This window comes from Saccoglossus kowalevskii, chromosome 2 (genome assembly GCF_978046115.1).
Source record: "Saccoglossus kowalevskii chromosome 2, keSacKowa6.1, whole genome shotgun sequence".
NCBI classification, from domain to species: Eukaryota; Metazoa; Hemichordata; class Enteropneusta; family Harrimaniidae; genus Saccoglossus; species Saccoglossus kowalevskii.
The window spans coordinates 26,119,400-26,133,975 of NC_140642.1; the positions used below are offsets into that span (position 1 = coordinate 26,119,400).

Sequence of the window (14,576 nt, forward strand, 5' to 3'; positions counted from 1 at the left end):
TGATTTTTTAAAGTTCAGTTTACATTATTAAATTTTGAGTCTACTTAACCATGGCCTTACAGGTCTCATGCCACTAATCAACCAATGGCTGCTCATAGCCCCTCAATTTAAATGCCTTGCAAGAACCAATGACTTTTTTTAAATATTTTTTTTTTCTCAGGTGCTCCCTGTTTGAGGGTGTGATCACCTGGGTCAAAGATAAAAACATGTGGTATTTTGTTTACTACTTAGTGGCTGTGTACCTGTGGGTTTATTCTGTGTGTATTTTGATTTTCTAATCTTGGTGTTTTTCCAGTGATTTCTCTAGGTGCAATCATAATATAGTAATATAGGTGTGTCTTGTCTTGAGATTTGTAAGAGTTTGAGCTGGCCAACATGTTAGTTTTTTTCATGTGGCTGATTACTGGCATGTTGATTTCCCATTTTTGAGCCATGTTTTTATTTAAAAAAGCAATCTCGTCACATGTTAACATTGTCTTCTATTGAGTTTCAATTAGTGGTATGAGCCCTGAAATGACTCAATGTGAGTTTGAAAAGTTTAATTTACTGCGTTGCATGTCGGGAGTTCTTGACCTGTGACCGGAAAATGGCCGCGATCCATGTGCAGATAGGAGTGTTTGTTTTTATTTGTTCTTGTTTGATTCCCACCTTCCCGGTAGCACTGGATGAATCGAAAATCGATGTATACACGACACTAAAAGCAATTTACGGTTTATTGGACTTTTATAGATCTGAATATCGTAATATGAATTTAGACGGCGTGTTTGGTTTGCGGGTGATCGAAGGTAAGTATTGACAGTTTGTTTTTGTAATCGCGGAGGAACAAGCATTGTTGGGCTATAATCAGTCAGCAAGCATACGTGTTGCATAACTATATACAGCCCCTTTCTTATGCACTACCGGTAGTAGTTTACTAGTAACTGTGTCCAAGTTAGATGGGTGGGTCGTCATGAATTTGCTTCGTCTAGACTGCACTCAAATCCTCAGTGCACTGTGCATCAGTGGAAATCATTTTACTACATATTTTTGTTTATTGAAATCATACATATCACATTATACATCACCATTTATGATTAAGAAAAGATAGATGATGCCACACAAGTGAACACTGTCGACTTAACGACAAACATCCTCCATCCTCCATTAAAAATGTTTCAAAATGTCTGACAAAATTTAAATTCATGATAAATTATTACTTTACTTTCCTAATTATATATTCGTACATGTTGAGTACTGGTAGTGACAGCATTCAAAGGCTTTTATAATACATTTAAGTTGAGTTTGGTGATTTGCATTCAATGGATTGCTTGTCCATCTTTAGAATGTAAAACAAAAGAAGCAAAGGCATAATATCTCCAATAAGGCTGGAAAAATTAGATCTGTTTCTGATTGAAAAAAAAAAATCTGGGTGGGGGAGATATGTCTGCCTTTGGTGGCACAATATCTTGTTCATGGAAGCAAGAAAAAATAAAGTTGCCTTAACCATATTATTTTTTAAAGAAAATTTAGACTAGAAACAGATCTTTTTTTGTCAGATTAACACCATAAACAATATGTGTTGCTAGTCTGTCTATTATTAGTGTGCGTAATATCATACATTCTCACCAAGTTTAATATCTGTAACTCGTTCTCATCTCACATTTCAGGACTCTGTTCAAAGCTAATAGAAGAACACAATAGAGGTCTGTACAATCACTTGCCAGATAATTTATTTCAAGAACTAAAGAAGATCCAATTGGAAGCCAAAACCACAGCTAATATGGCACTCCCCTATATTCAAGAGAAAGACCCAAGTTATTTTAAACAGTTCACACCTCTAATAGGCAGTGCATGGCGTGTGTTCCACAGTCATCGCATAGCTGATATCACAATTCAAAAAGTACAAATTAATATAGAAATTAATAATGAAGGTATGTGTTCTGCTCAATGCTGTTACCATGTATATAGAGTGCTGTATTTGTTCTGTTTTTCTTCTATGATGTATTTGCTGTTTATAATTAGTTTCCCTGATTTTGCTGATGCTATTTTTGTTCAATTCTACATGGCCTCAGAGTTTCTAATTTCTTTACCCCTTAGAATCAGTTGTTACACCTTGCTTAAAGCTGCAAAGTCTGCTTAATTGCTTAGTGACTGTTGAGTAACTGCTTAGTGACTGTTGGTTAACTGCTTAGTGACTGTTGAGTAACTGCTTAGTGACTGTTGAGTAACTGCTTAGTGACTGTTGAGTAACTGCTTAGTGACTGTTGAGTAACTGCTTAGTGACTGTTGGTTAACTGCTTAGTGACTGTTGAGTAACTGCTTAGTGACTGTTGAGTAACTGCTTAGTGACTGTTGAGTAACTGCTTAGTGACTGTTGAGTAACTGCTTAGTGACTGTTGGTTAACTGCTTAGTGACTGTTGAGTAACTGCTTAGTGACCGTTGAGTAACTGCTTAGTGACTGTTGGTTAACTGCTTAGTGACTGTTGGTTAACTGCTTAGTGACTGTTGAGTAACTGCTTAGTGACTGTTGAGTAACTGCTTAGTGACTGTTGGTTAACTGCTTAGTGACTGTTGAGTAACTGCTTAGTGACTGTTGAGTAACTGCTTAGTGACTGTTGAGTAACTGCTTAGTGACTGTTGAGTAACTGCTTAGTGACCGTTGAGTAACTGCTTAGTGACTGTTGGTTAACTGCTTAGTGACTGTTGAGTAACTGCTTAGTGACTGTTGAGTAACTGCTTAGTGACTGTTGAGTAACTGCTTAGTGACTGTTGGTTAACTGCTTAGTGACTGTTGGTTAACTGCTTAAAGTGCCTGTGCAATGCCCACCCTCACGTTTCCCATTTTAGATCTGTGTCCCACTGAAATGGGCAGTTATTGATTTTTTTGCTGAAAATGATTACTTGTATCCAAGTAAATTTGGGATATTTCTCGTGTTGTAGCCATGCCCATCTATCCTGAAATGGTCGACTGTTTCCGGATTTCCGACTCTCGCCGAAAGTGCGCCACCAAATGACAAAATGTGAGAGGAAGTCATACCCCTGAGCCGTAATAACACTGGTCATTCAGTATACTTTTAAACGATATACATGTACATTTTTCGGCCGGCGTTTTCTTCTTTTTTTTTTGTCTATTTTATTTTTTTTGAGAGGGAGTTTTTAGATGTTGTGTTGTGGGCAGTTGCAGTGAAACGTATAGTCATAGTGTAAGTATTCACCCGTTTCTAGTCGATCTGAAGGTGCGACATCAGTGGACGAAAGCCACTAAACCTCAGATTCTTTTTTGTTGTTGGAAAAAATGTTCTCGTCCATGAAAAAACAACGCCGACAACGTAAACCTGGCGCAACACTTTTGAAAGAAATAGATTATGGACCAGCCCATGATCACCGAGGCGGATTTCAGAAAAGAGAGAGAGACGTCCGGCAAGTGTTTCAAATGAGTTGACTTTTTTTATGATCCTGATTATCGTTTTATAATAGCAATAATTTTGACAGTGACACGAAAACGAAGCATCGGACAAACAGGAAATTACACAGCCTTACACACACTGCTAATTGTTTTCATTTTCCAAGGCTAAAAGTTTCTGAATTGTTTGGTGATTGGTGTTGAATGTCGAATTCACACCTCTGTTCTTTTTTCACCTCCATGCTTGCAGCTTGATCTACGTAATAATTTATGAAATATGAATCCGGGCTTGGTCAATGTGTTTCCACCAAGTAAAGTTTTAATATGATGTTATAATTATGACAATCACGTCATGGATCACGCTAACTCGAATCCACTCTGAATTTATCTGTATGTGTGTCGATCTCGATTATTTTTGTTATCCAATTAAACGCCGCTTTTAACGCACTTGCCCTCGTCGTGACCCGACGCGTTTACCTATTTCAACAAAATGTCAATTTATTTCCACGCGGCTGTCATTTATTTAGTAACTGTGATTTGTCGTTTTCCACTATAGTCTAATGTTTAGAATGTCAAAATATGTTCTCTTTTATTTTAATTTTGAAAGTTTTACTCAGACGATCGATGAAATAAAACAGTGTAGTGACGTGCCTAGTAACCTGCTAAATCACGAGATAATTCCAACGTCAAATTCTTTTTTGTCCAGCGACAGTGTACAAACTTGTGCCGGTGTCGGTGACGATCACGGTGACCAGCTACACCAGAACGGACATATTTCGCATCTAACTCAACCCCATGCAACAAAAATTGATACTATGTGTTCATTATGGTCCATTCTTCCTCGACGAACAAGTACATAAGCGACAATTTAGTCAAAGACGAGAAAACTGCACAAGAAATTTGCCTTATTCACACTTATCGGCAATGCAAGCTGCCATGCGACTTCCCCTTCTGACGTCACAAGGGGAATTTCTGTATGCAAATGAGAAGCTAAAACACATTTTTTCACTTAAAAAAATAATTCATGCTTAGAAACATAAAAATTAATAATATTAATAATGTATCAATGGATAATTTTAGGCATGAAAATAGCAGCCATTTCACAGGCACTTTAATGACTATTTAGTAACTGCTTATTGACTGCTTAGTTATGCAAAAGCAAAATCCTGAAATTCAAAAGTATTCTCTTATTTGTTTAAAATTTAGTCATTATTCAAACAAAGTGGATTTTGAAAGAAACTTTCTTAGATTACTGGTAGTATGTAACTGTGAATTGTATCCAACTATATATTGAATTTCAACTCATCAATGACCATGGCGGTGAAATCTGAAATGTACAAAGAAATGATAATAATATTGATCGCTATGACAGCACTGTCAGTAATGACAGTGTTGATTTGTCACTAGATTCTGAACATTTTAATCCTGTTCTCCATGATCATGAGACCCTGTCAGAAGCTGGAAATCTCCTTTTAAGCTATAAGCATTGTCATTCAATCGCCTGTCACAAATTTATTATTAAAATAATTTTCATATACTTTTTGATATTGTACACATGCCAAACAGAATTCTTACAATCACTTGAGTGCTCACACACACACAGATTACCAAATTAAATATTTTTGATTTTTCTGTAGATTTAAATGAAGACCAGATAGATATCTGTATGTCCAAGCTGATTGGAACTGACGTTGATGATCCACCGTGCACAATAACTAACAAATGCTGGCAGATGATGATGACACCCCAACAAAACATGTATATTCTAACGCATCAAGTTCTATATTTCTCATTGGCTGAACAGGTACTTGTTTAAATCTATCGAATTGGCTGTTCCCATGGCAACCACATCCATGTTTTACATCATATAAAACCAATTTGTGCATATGTCATTACAACTGTTTACACTTTGTTGGAGCTAGCCATAGTAGATTTGATATTTTTTTCTTGAATTTTGTAAATTACAACTAGGTGTATTGCACAGAGAGTATGAATCAGATGGCTGCACAAAATGGTAGAGGTGATATATTACAAATTCAACATGAGTTGTGTTCATCTATGCTGAAAGAGGTGCATAAAATCATACTGCTAGGGATACCTCTACATCTACAAGATTTATTCATGGAACAATGTGAGTTGAAAAGTTTCATATAAATGCACACAAAAGTATTAAAAAAAACGATGTATGTAGCCATGTTGTGTGTGGGCTGAACCATTATTTCCAATGAGGAGGGAGGCTAGATAAAAATTAGAGAAAACAAAGTTAACAGTAATGTAAAATAAGGCAAAAAATTGGCGGAAGACAGTGGCACATTATTTCTTAGAAATGAAAGTGCTCTCATGGCTTTCATGTACTTTTTACTCAAATAACTTACTTATTTCATTCAAATTTGGTATTGATATCACTTGCTTTTTTGGCAATTTGGTTAAAAATCACCAAATGGTAGCCATTTTGTTTCTTCTGTGTTCTACCCATTTCTTAGATCCACTTTTACAGATTTTGTAAAAATTTAGTACCAGGGCAAAACATAATAGGATGCACGTTGTTGTGATTTGTACACACTATTAATATGCTAATTAATGTACACCTGGTATGCCAGTACATCTGGCATGCGCTGCTATAAAAGAAATGTAATTCAATAAAATGTTGTCAGTATTCTATAAGCCTTGGTCGTGTTTGTGTCTTGTCATTGTACTGTACATGTGCATGCCTTTGCTACAGGTCCACCCCAGAATACCACACACATTCTCACAGTTATTTTCGGATTTTGATGATGGTGCCCATTTTTGTCAAAAGAAAATACAATTGAATAAAAAATTGAACTTGTCATCAACAGACTTTTTCTGGCATGCCTCGAAAGATTTTGTTCAAAGACAAGACATAACTTGGTGTCCTCAAATGTTAATTCAGCCATTTACAACTTGAGACTGTGTTACGTGTGTGTGAAACAACTGAAATCTTCTTGTACAGAGCTTACATGTTGAATTCTAAATCTGGCATATGCTACCATAATTTAAATATTGATTTCTAGATCGAGGGACTGTTTTGTAATTCATGGAAAGTTTTCAAATACAAACAAGATACATGCTTACCTGATTAAATATTCAAAGTTTTCTTCACCTTTGACAGTATCTATTTGTTTTACCTGGTAAAATATTCAAATTTGTTTTCACCTCTGACAGTATTTATTTGTGGAAGTTTGGGATACATTGATTTTATTAAACTCAACTGGCTGAAAAGAATGTTGTCTTGGCAATTTTCAAATGGTTGCTTTGGTGAGAAGTTGTCATCAGAAGTGAAAAAAGACAGGAAGTTGCTACGTACAAAAGAATTGAAAGGTAATGGACATATGATAATGAAATTCTACATTTTAAAAGAAAACAGCTTTAAAGGAAACCTGATTGAGTTTTTGCTCCATGTTCTGTCTGGAATCATTGTAAATTTTGTGGTATAAAATGAAAGCATTTTAGTGAAAACGTATGCTAAGAAACAACTTACACTTTTCCTGCAATGCTTTACTTATTAAAGCGTTATCTTAAGAAATCAAACATCTGGTGTTGAAACAATTACATTCCACATTTTTTTTTATCTTTCTCTATCAATAGATGGTTGCGAATCACATATGACGTCTGTAGCGGGAGCGGCATTGATAGTATATTTACGCTATTTCATTGATCCAGGACCTCCTGGTTTTCAAGTGAACTTTGAATCAAATGAAGAGGACCAGAATGAACGTCCCTATGATGATTTTGATTCTCAAATCAGTAATGCACACGTTGAATTTCATCCAGTGTTCCAACAAAAACTTTTGTATTTTATCATCATCATGGTTTTTCTAGTCCTAGCAGTATTCCTGATAAGACGATTATTCAACCAAAGACAAATAGCACTGAAAAAATCTTTTTTATGATGTTCAATTACCATTACATTGTGTTTGTACGATATTAAACTGATTACATTATATTTAAAATATTTGCATTAGGTTTTTTTTTTCCTGCCACATGCCTTCTCTTTTATGCAAATCAATGCATGGTTCAGAGTGAAACCATACAGGATACATGTATTTTGTGGCCCAGTGAATCTTGTATTGACCCTTCCAATTTTTTGCTACAAATGAGTTGATCAAGATGGTGGGCATGAATTCTGTGAGCTTAATTTAAATGCTGATGTACAAGATTATTTTAAAGATTGAGCTTTACGTATATCATCTGAGAAGCATGTAATTAACATTACAGACCATATATGGTCATTTGTTTGTCCACACCTGTATCTCAGACTTGCTTTGACAGATTACGTTCACACATGCATTTTACATTATGGACAAGCATTTGTTTCACTATCAAATTCAAAATGGCAGCCATTTTAGTTCAGAAAATGCATCAAATTTGAGCATTTCTGCCATTCCAGAAACAGATTTCATTTAGACTGTGCTGATGGACCACGATACATTATGGGAACATGATGCACGTCATTTTGTTTCACAGATCAGATTTACCGACTTTTGGCCATTTACTTTTAATGAGCGAGGCTTCAAAGCTCAGATTGCATTCAAATTTTGTGTATTTAGTATGTTACAATACTATATTATAGACATGTATTTATTTCGCGTCATGATTCCAGATGCCATAATCAATAAAAATGCACCAAGATTAAGTTTTTGTGGAACAGGATTTCAGGACTCAAATCTGGTACATGCATGCTGCTGGTTGCCATGATGCAATTCAATATGATATAGTATTGGGTAATCATTGTCCTAATTAAATATTCAACTAAATGCTTAGCCTGTCTGGGCAATAGCTCTTTATTGATAACAGAAGAAAATTAATGCCGCATAGTTCATCTCAAATAAAATGCACTGTGTACACCAATCTTTGAAGTGTTTTGATTAATAGCATTCATCAGTTAATACATGGGTCATACAGTGGATGTGCATTTGTGTTCCAAAGTAAACTATGGTGACTGTAACATGTCAAGTACGTTTTCCCATACGACTAATTGTCAATTGCATTTTCGACTTCTTGAAAACTACCAGCTAAATTGCTTTGATACTTTTGTATGTAGGTACGTCGAGTAGACCTCTGCCAGATTTGTTCATTTTGTGATGGCAACATCTATTCTCTGTAGTTGAATACTTGTACACTGCCAGTTATTTTTGTGAACAATTTGATGAAGTTGACACCTTAACTGAGTGCAGGCTGCTCACAATGTCCTAGTAGGACACCGGACCATTTCGACAGCCTAGTCACTAGTTTGACTTCTTGAAAACTAGCCCGATTGCTTTGATAGTTTGTGTACATGTACCTTGGGTAGACCCCTTAGATTTGTTCATTTCATGATTATATCTTTAATTTTGATGAATATTTTTTGTCATCTTTGGTACGAAAATTTGATATTTTTTGACTTTGTTAAAAACTCTAGTCTGAATGTCAGTGGCTTGGTTAGAAATCCATGCTAGAGGTTCACCTGTACAAATTACGAAACTGCTCTGCAATTGCAGATATTGGGCTAATCTGCACTGGCTCGGAAGGTTGTAAATGATTAGCTAGTTTGAATTTGCATAACAATACTGACAATGAACGTGCATTCAACGCCACAAGTTTTTTTGACCAATCAGAATTCATCTTCCGAGCCAGTGCAGATCAGCCGCAGATATTCCCATGGAAGACGATTCAGGTCATTGGGCATCTTTGGATTGTCTACTGGCAGTAGCAGGGTTCACCCGGATTCAACTAGAATATAGCTATTAAGGTCACGTTTTATGACTCTTTTGCATCAAAACCGAGTCGCTGCGAGAGTCTGCCATATTAATATTGTTGTATGCAGGCACACAGATGTAAATATTCCTACTGCACTCATTAGTTGTCACAGTATTAGTGACTACAACTTTGAATTGTCATCTCACCCTTATGACATCAAAACAGTTTGGCTGAACAGTTGCAGTGGAATGTGCAAGCATCTTTCAGATCCAGTGCCACTGAGAAATCGATTTGATGTACTGTCTTTGAGCTGTGGCATGACCATCCTGAACAAGTTTAGCTAAACATAGAAGATCCAGACTCCTAACTGGACTTGGACAATGTAACGCCAGTGCTACTAGGAACGCGAGTTTCTAAAAACCAGGACTGGGCCACACATTTACGACATGCATTAGTTTACTAATCTAAAGGCAAAAGAATTATTTGTGCATTTAAAAAGTGTCATTGGTGCGGGGGGCGGGGGGGGGGGGCACAGTCAATATCATGGGGTTAGTTGAAAACAGATTATGAAACACAGGATTAAAGAAATATAAATCTTTATTTACACCAAAAATTAATATTCAACATTAAAAAACAATTATTTCATAAATTTTGTATATACATATATCCACAAAGTTAAATCCACGGGTCCAAATCTACACACATTCATTCATGGTCCAGCCCTGAAATAAATTCAGAATGTCAGGATCAATATATTGCTATTGACAAAATAATCTGGTCAAGAAACAAGTAATTTTGGGAAATTGATTATTATCTGAAAAGAAGCCATTGGAAATGGACATTAATTTGGTGGTGAAAACAACCTGTTGATCGTATAATAAATTTGCCAGGAAAACTTGCCAATTTGACGTCTTTACCAAAACGTTTGACAACATTTTTCCCATAAAAAATAATTTCACAAAATGCAATGTCTTTGCAAAGAAAAAGTCCTTGCTGCTCCGAGAGCAGTTCAGCACATTTTTTTGTTGCACCTATTCAGAGATACTAAGATTTCCATGGTTATCTAAGAACTAAGTAGTATTGTTAGTTTGGTTTACTCTCTGCTACGACACTACCCTATCAAGTCTATTTGGAGAATGTACATTTTCAGAACCCGTGACACGTATCCACAGGCATGTACTGCACTGGTGACGTACCAACCAATACAAGTACAAATCACTTAGTGTTATGGGCATCTCCGGCACTGTAGAATGTAAACTTTCGTACATTGCAAAACTGATGATATAATGTAAACATGGTGGGTATACTCACATGGCAGATTGGCAATCCTCAATCAATGAGTCAAATTGCATCTTCAGATTCAGATTACTTTTCCAGTCTCTAACTTTGTCCGTTAGTTTACCAATCGATACCAGTAACTGGTCATATGAAACCATTATCGTTCTTTGCATTACATTGATAGCACGCTGCATTTTTAAAACCATGTCGCCGGCAACATGGCCATTTCTCTCAAGATATGAATGCAGTGAACCACATCTCCTCGATTCAACAGCACGAATGAACCGACGTTTCTTCCTAAAAAAAAGAGAAATAAAGTCAGCAGAGCATACCATAATGGGCAATCATCCATTGAAACATTCCAACATCAGATTGCAAGTCAATAGTTGGGTGGGTGTAACTTTGTTGAATCTATCTGGGACCACATATCCAATGGACAGTCCACATGCATACTAAGGAATAACAGACCGACTTGCATCCATCTAATACACTGACCAAGTATCACATTAACTCACATTTGGGAACTGTCATCTGAACGTGCGTGTTGGCTTAGTTCTTTTGGCTTCACCTCAATATTGCTGTCACCAAGTAGTAATGTAACCAATACACGCAATTTGTCATCTGGTACAACCACCTTAGTAGCTCCATTTTCGATTTCCCCTGCAATACGACCAAGTTGATTGCCTTCAGCAGAACTAAGAATATTGGAATTCATTAGTGCACACATCCCTTTGTCGAAACTGGATTTACCATTGCAAATGTCAGATCGTTGGCTTAGTTCTTTTGGCTTCACCTCAATATTGCTGTTACCAAGTAGTAATGTAACCAATACACGCAATTTGTCATCTGGTACAACCACCTTAGTAGCTCCATTTTCGATTTCCCCTGCAATACGACCAAGTTGATTGCCTTCAGCAGAACTAAGAATATTGGAATTCATTAGTGCACACATCCCTTTGTCGAAACTGGATTTACCATTGCAAATGTCTGATCGTTGGCTTAGTTCTTTTGGCTTCACCTCAATATTGCTGTCACCAAGTAGTAATGTAACCAATACACGCAATTTGTCATCTGGTACAACCACCTTAGTAGCTCCATTTTCGATTTCCCCTGCAATACGACCAAGTTGATTGCCTTCAGCAGAACTAAGAATATTGGAATTCATTAGTGCACACATCCCTTTGTCGAAACTGGATTTACCATTGCAAATGTCAGATCGTTGGCTTAGTTCTTTTGGCTTCACCTCAATATTGCTGTCACCAAGTAGTAATGTAACCAATACACGCAATTTGTCATCTGGTACAACCACCTTAGAAGCTCCATTTTCGATTTCCCCTGTAATACGACCAAGTTGATTGCCTTCAGCAGAACTAAGAATATTGGAATTCATTAGTGCACACATCCCTTTGTCGAAACTGGATTTACCATTGCAAATGTCAGATCGTTGGCTGGCCGCTTCACGTGGACTGCCTCGCCGGCCATTCTCTGATTCACAAGTTACAGTCTCCATAGTAGATTTCATCTTTTCCATGTAAAATAACTGGTGTTGAATTCGCAGCGATTTCGCTTGGTCTGCAAACAGATAATCCATTTTTAAGTTAGTGGTAAGCTGGGTACAACAAACCATTTTATATTGACGTATAAAATCGAGAATGGGTTTGTTGTGCGAGTAGAGAACTGGTTATCTGACGCAGCTACTCTGGTGCATTATAGGAAAATAATCACATTGAATACAACTGAAAATACAACTCAGTATCGCTCAGAATTCGTTTAATTATACAACTACGTACATTTGGATTCATAATTCCATACTAGAAAGAAGTAGAATGCAAATTGTTGTAATGCATTTCCGATTTGACAAAAAATTGCATATCGCAAGATCCCAAATCATGCATCCCATAACTAGGATTAGACTAAATCAAATCAGCCGCTTCTCATGAACCAGCAATTGCATTATCTTTATATCCAAGATCACAATTGTCATTAATTCATTGTTACAATATTTGTAAATCGTAGGTACTTTTATATTGACGCTCGTGCCGATTAGAAGCTCATCTTGTTTTGGGTGTTCTACCATGTTCGCATAAACTATCATACCAGATTGTGTGAAGGAGTCTGGGATTCGGGATATTCTTCCAGTATAGCAGTACACTAACCTGAATCACTCAGCATTTTGTCAATTTCGTCACCAATTTCTCTCAATGACTCGTCTCCGACTGGATTCTCCACGTCTTCTAAATTAGCCAACAGAAGGTCTATAGCCTCATTAAATCGATTATAGTCTTCACCCATGAACATTAAGCACTGTTGCGTTGTCAATGATGAAATATCTGAAATGACAAAGCGCCAATGAAGCTGCGCCACGTACAATCTCTTCATTTGTTCGCATGTACAGTATTTAAATGCCAAGAATCTACGTCCAACGAAACGCGCAGGTTGTTATCGTCCGAGCATTCAGACGAACAATATCACGAACGGGATTTGAGCAGAATTTTTCACTCGCACGTACTTGTTTTTAAAAGCACAAGTTCCAAATATTTGTCTAATTTAGAAAAAAAAATCTGGTTTTCACCTCTGCACATTGGCTCATTGTTAATTTGAGAAGTAATACAAACTAGGGCAACGGTATAAACCTCATTTAGCAAGGGATTTATTGTTACTCTTGAGCGGAATCGCTAGTATTCTGAATACTAATATTCAGTATTCTGAATTACTTTACAATACGAGAAGGACTTGCCGGTTATCAAAAGTTGTTCAGTATTGACTAGTTCATGCATCAGTTCCTTAATTGCAGAATATATTTTGTTCATGTGATCATAACCAGGCATCTTCATTTGTTCAGTACCAAGAAACTGAAAAATAAACAGTTGCGTTACTTGGTGTATTATAGTTACCACACTGCTAAGTACATTGAATAGACCATTTCTCGAAATTCAATAACTGCATGTCGCGTTATGCGTGAAACCGATCGTAAAAACACGACAAAGGTTGTAGTGGAGTCATAACATAGCTCTCGGTCAGACATGAAATTAGTTTTAGAGGGATATTTTCGCATTTATCTATGTGCTATATTTGTGTGTACATTTATTGACGATAGTCTATCTCTGGAAATAGTATCCCAACGCCATGTTCCCACCGGTATGGTTGGCAAGACTGGCATTTCGACATTGAACCAAATTCAAATAATAAGGGTCTATTCCATCCAACAATACTAATTGGCTAGGCAGGCATCTTTAAGTTGTATTGATCAAAAGCTGATGCATTGTACAGTGTATCGGCCAAGTTATCGTCTTCACTACAGTAAATCCAGTCATGCATTGCTGTTCAAAATCTGATTCTGGGGAAAGCTCAACACAACTAACCAGGAAATACGCAATGTACGTTGTTCCCTGGAAAGCATCTTGTGGGTATGCAGGGGAAAACTCAAATAGTCCGTGTATACCTTTGACTATTCTAATGGAAAATGAAAATATTACACTCTAGAATCTAGTGCAAAACGGAATACAATTATAGAGGGTAAATGTTCCTAAAATTTACCTGCTCAGCAAAATGCTTTAATTTGTCCATCGACGTGGCAATGTACTCTGGAAGAGTTTGTATATTCGGCAGTTGCACAATGGTTTCCGCAATTTCCTTTGCACCAGCTTTCATTTGTTTCTCTTCGACTTGATTTTGAATGATCATTTCGGTTACAAAGTGACTGCCGATGGTGTCATTGAAGCTCTCCGTCACGGCATAGGCGGTGTTGACATCTGCAACAAATCCGGACAATTTTTCTAGTAAAGTTTCATTGTTTCCATCTATTACGGCAGCTAGGGACAAAAACAACACAAAAAACAACACAAAAAACAACGCCATCCTTAGCAAAAATAAAAGGTACAACGCAGAGACAGGCAGAAAATAATAGGAGCCTAACAGAAAACAAAACTGATGTGACCGGCCTTCGGTACTTATATGTGGAAGATCATTCAAACAACGCCCAATAGACGCGCGTTAATCTCGAATTGAGGGCGCCTATTGGTTATTTTCAATCACACCTGCAACTATACTATCCAAAGAAATAACAGGTGGAAATGGTTTATATTCCATTTAAGTTTCCTATCGCAGTGCACACGAAGAAATTTCGCACGAAAATAGGACACCATGATATTAAAAACTGAAATACGTTCAAGGAGAAAGTGATAACCATTCTCGGTACTAATGCACTCTTCATCGTGA

General features: G+C 36.8%; 2 protein-coding genes across 2 annotated transcripts; one reads left to right on the plus strand and one right to left on the minus strand.

Annotated features, from left to right (window-relative positions):
- The first annotated feature begins 573 nt into the window (after window positions 1–573).
- Window positions 574–7,354, plus strand: LOC100372646 (UPF0764 protein C16orf89 homolog). Its single transcript, XM_002741715.3, has 6 exons — window positions 574–785; window positions 1,647–1,910; window positions 5,021–5,187; window positions 5,355–5,514; window positions 6,567–6,722; window positions 6,990–7,354. Exons 1-6 carry the CDS (start codon window positions 587–589, stop codon window positions 7,292–7,294), a joined length of 1,251 nt encoding a protein of 416 aa, XP_002741761.1. The 5' UTR covers window positions 574–586; the 3' UTR covers window positions 7,295–7,354.
- Window positions 7,355–9,659: 2,305 nt separating this feature from the next.
- LOC102809709 (uncharacterized) lies at window positions 9,660–14,297 on the minus strand. Its single transcript, XM_085493661.1, has 6 exons — window positions 13,896–14,297; window positions 13,096–13,210; window positions 12,515–12,688; window positions 10,874–11,930; window positions 10,392–10,655; window positions 9,660–9,802 (listed from the first exon to the last, which is right to left on the minus strand). The coding sequence occupies exons 1-6, from the start codon at window positions 14,214–14,216 to the stop codon at window positions 9,790–9,792; spliced, it is 1,944 nt and encodes a 647-aa protein (XP_085349787.1). The 5' UTR covers window positions 14,217–14,297; the 3' UTR covers window positions 9,660–9,789.
- Between the last annotated feature and the right edge of the window lie 279 nt (window positions 14,298–14,576).

Bases quoted from the DNA above. Each gene is read 5' to 3' on its own strand.
- LOC102809709 (XM_085493661.1), bottom strand. From the start codon at position 14,216: ATGGCGTTGTTTTTTGTGTTGTTTTTTGTGTTGTTTTTGTCCCTAGCT. The intron at 13,211-13,895 runs GTAAATTTTAGG...TTTATTTTTCAG, and splicing joins TAAAGCATTTTGCTGAGCAG to TTTCTTGGTACTGAACAAAT. The intron at 11,931-12,514 runs GTTAGTGTACTG...ATCTGTTTGCAG, and splicing joins CAAAATGCTGAGTGATTCAG to ACCAAGCGAAATCGCTGCGA.
- LOC100372646 (XM_002741715.3), top strand. From the start codon at position 587: ATGGCCGCGATCCATGTGCAGATAGGAGTGTTTGTTTTTATTTGTTCT. The intron at 786-1,646 runs GTAAGTATTGAC...CTCACATTTCAG, and splicing joins TGGTTTGCGGGTGATCGAAG to GACTCTGTTCAAAGCTAATA. The intron at 5,515-6,566 runs GTGAGTTGAAAA...CACCTCTGACAG, and splicing joins AGATTTATTCATGGAACAAT to TATTTATTTGTGGAAGTTTG.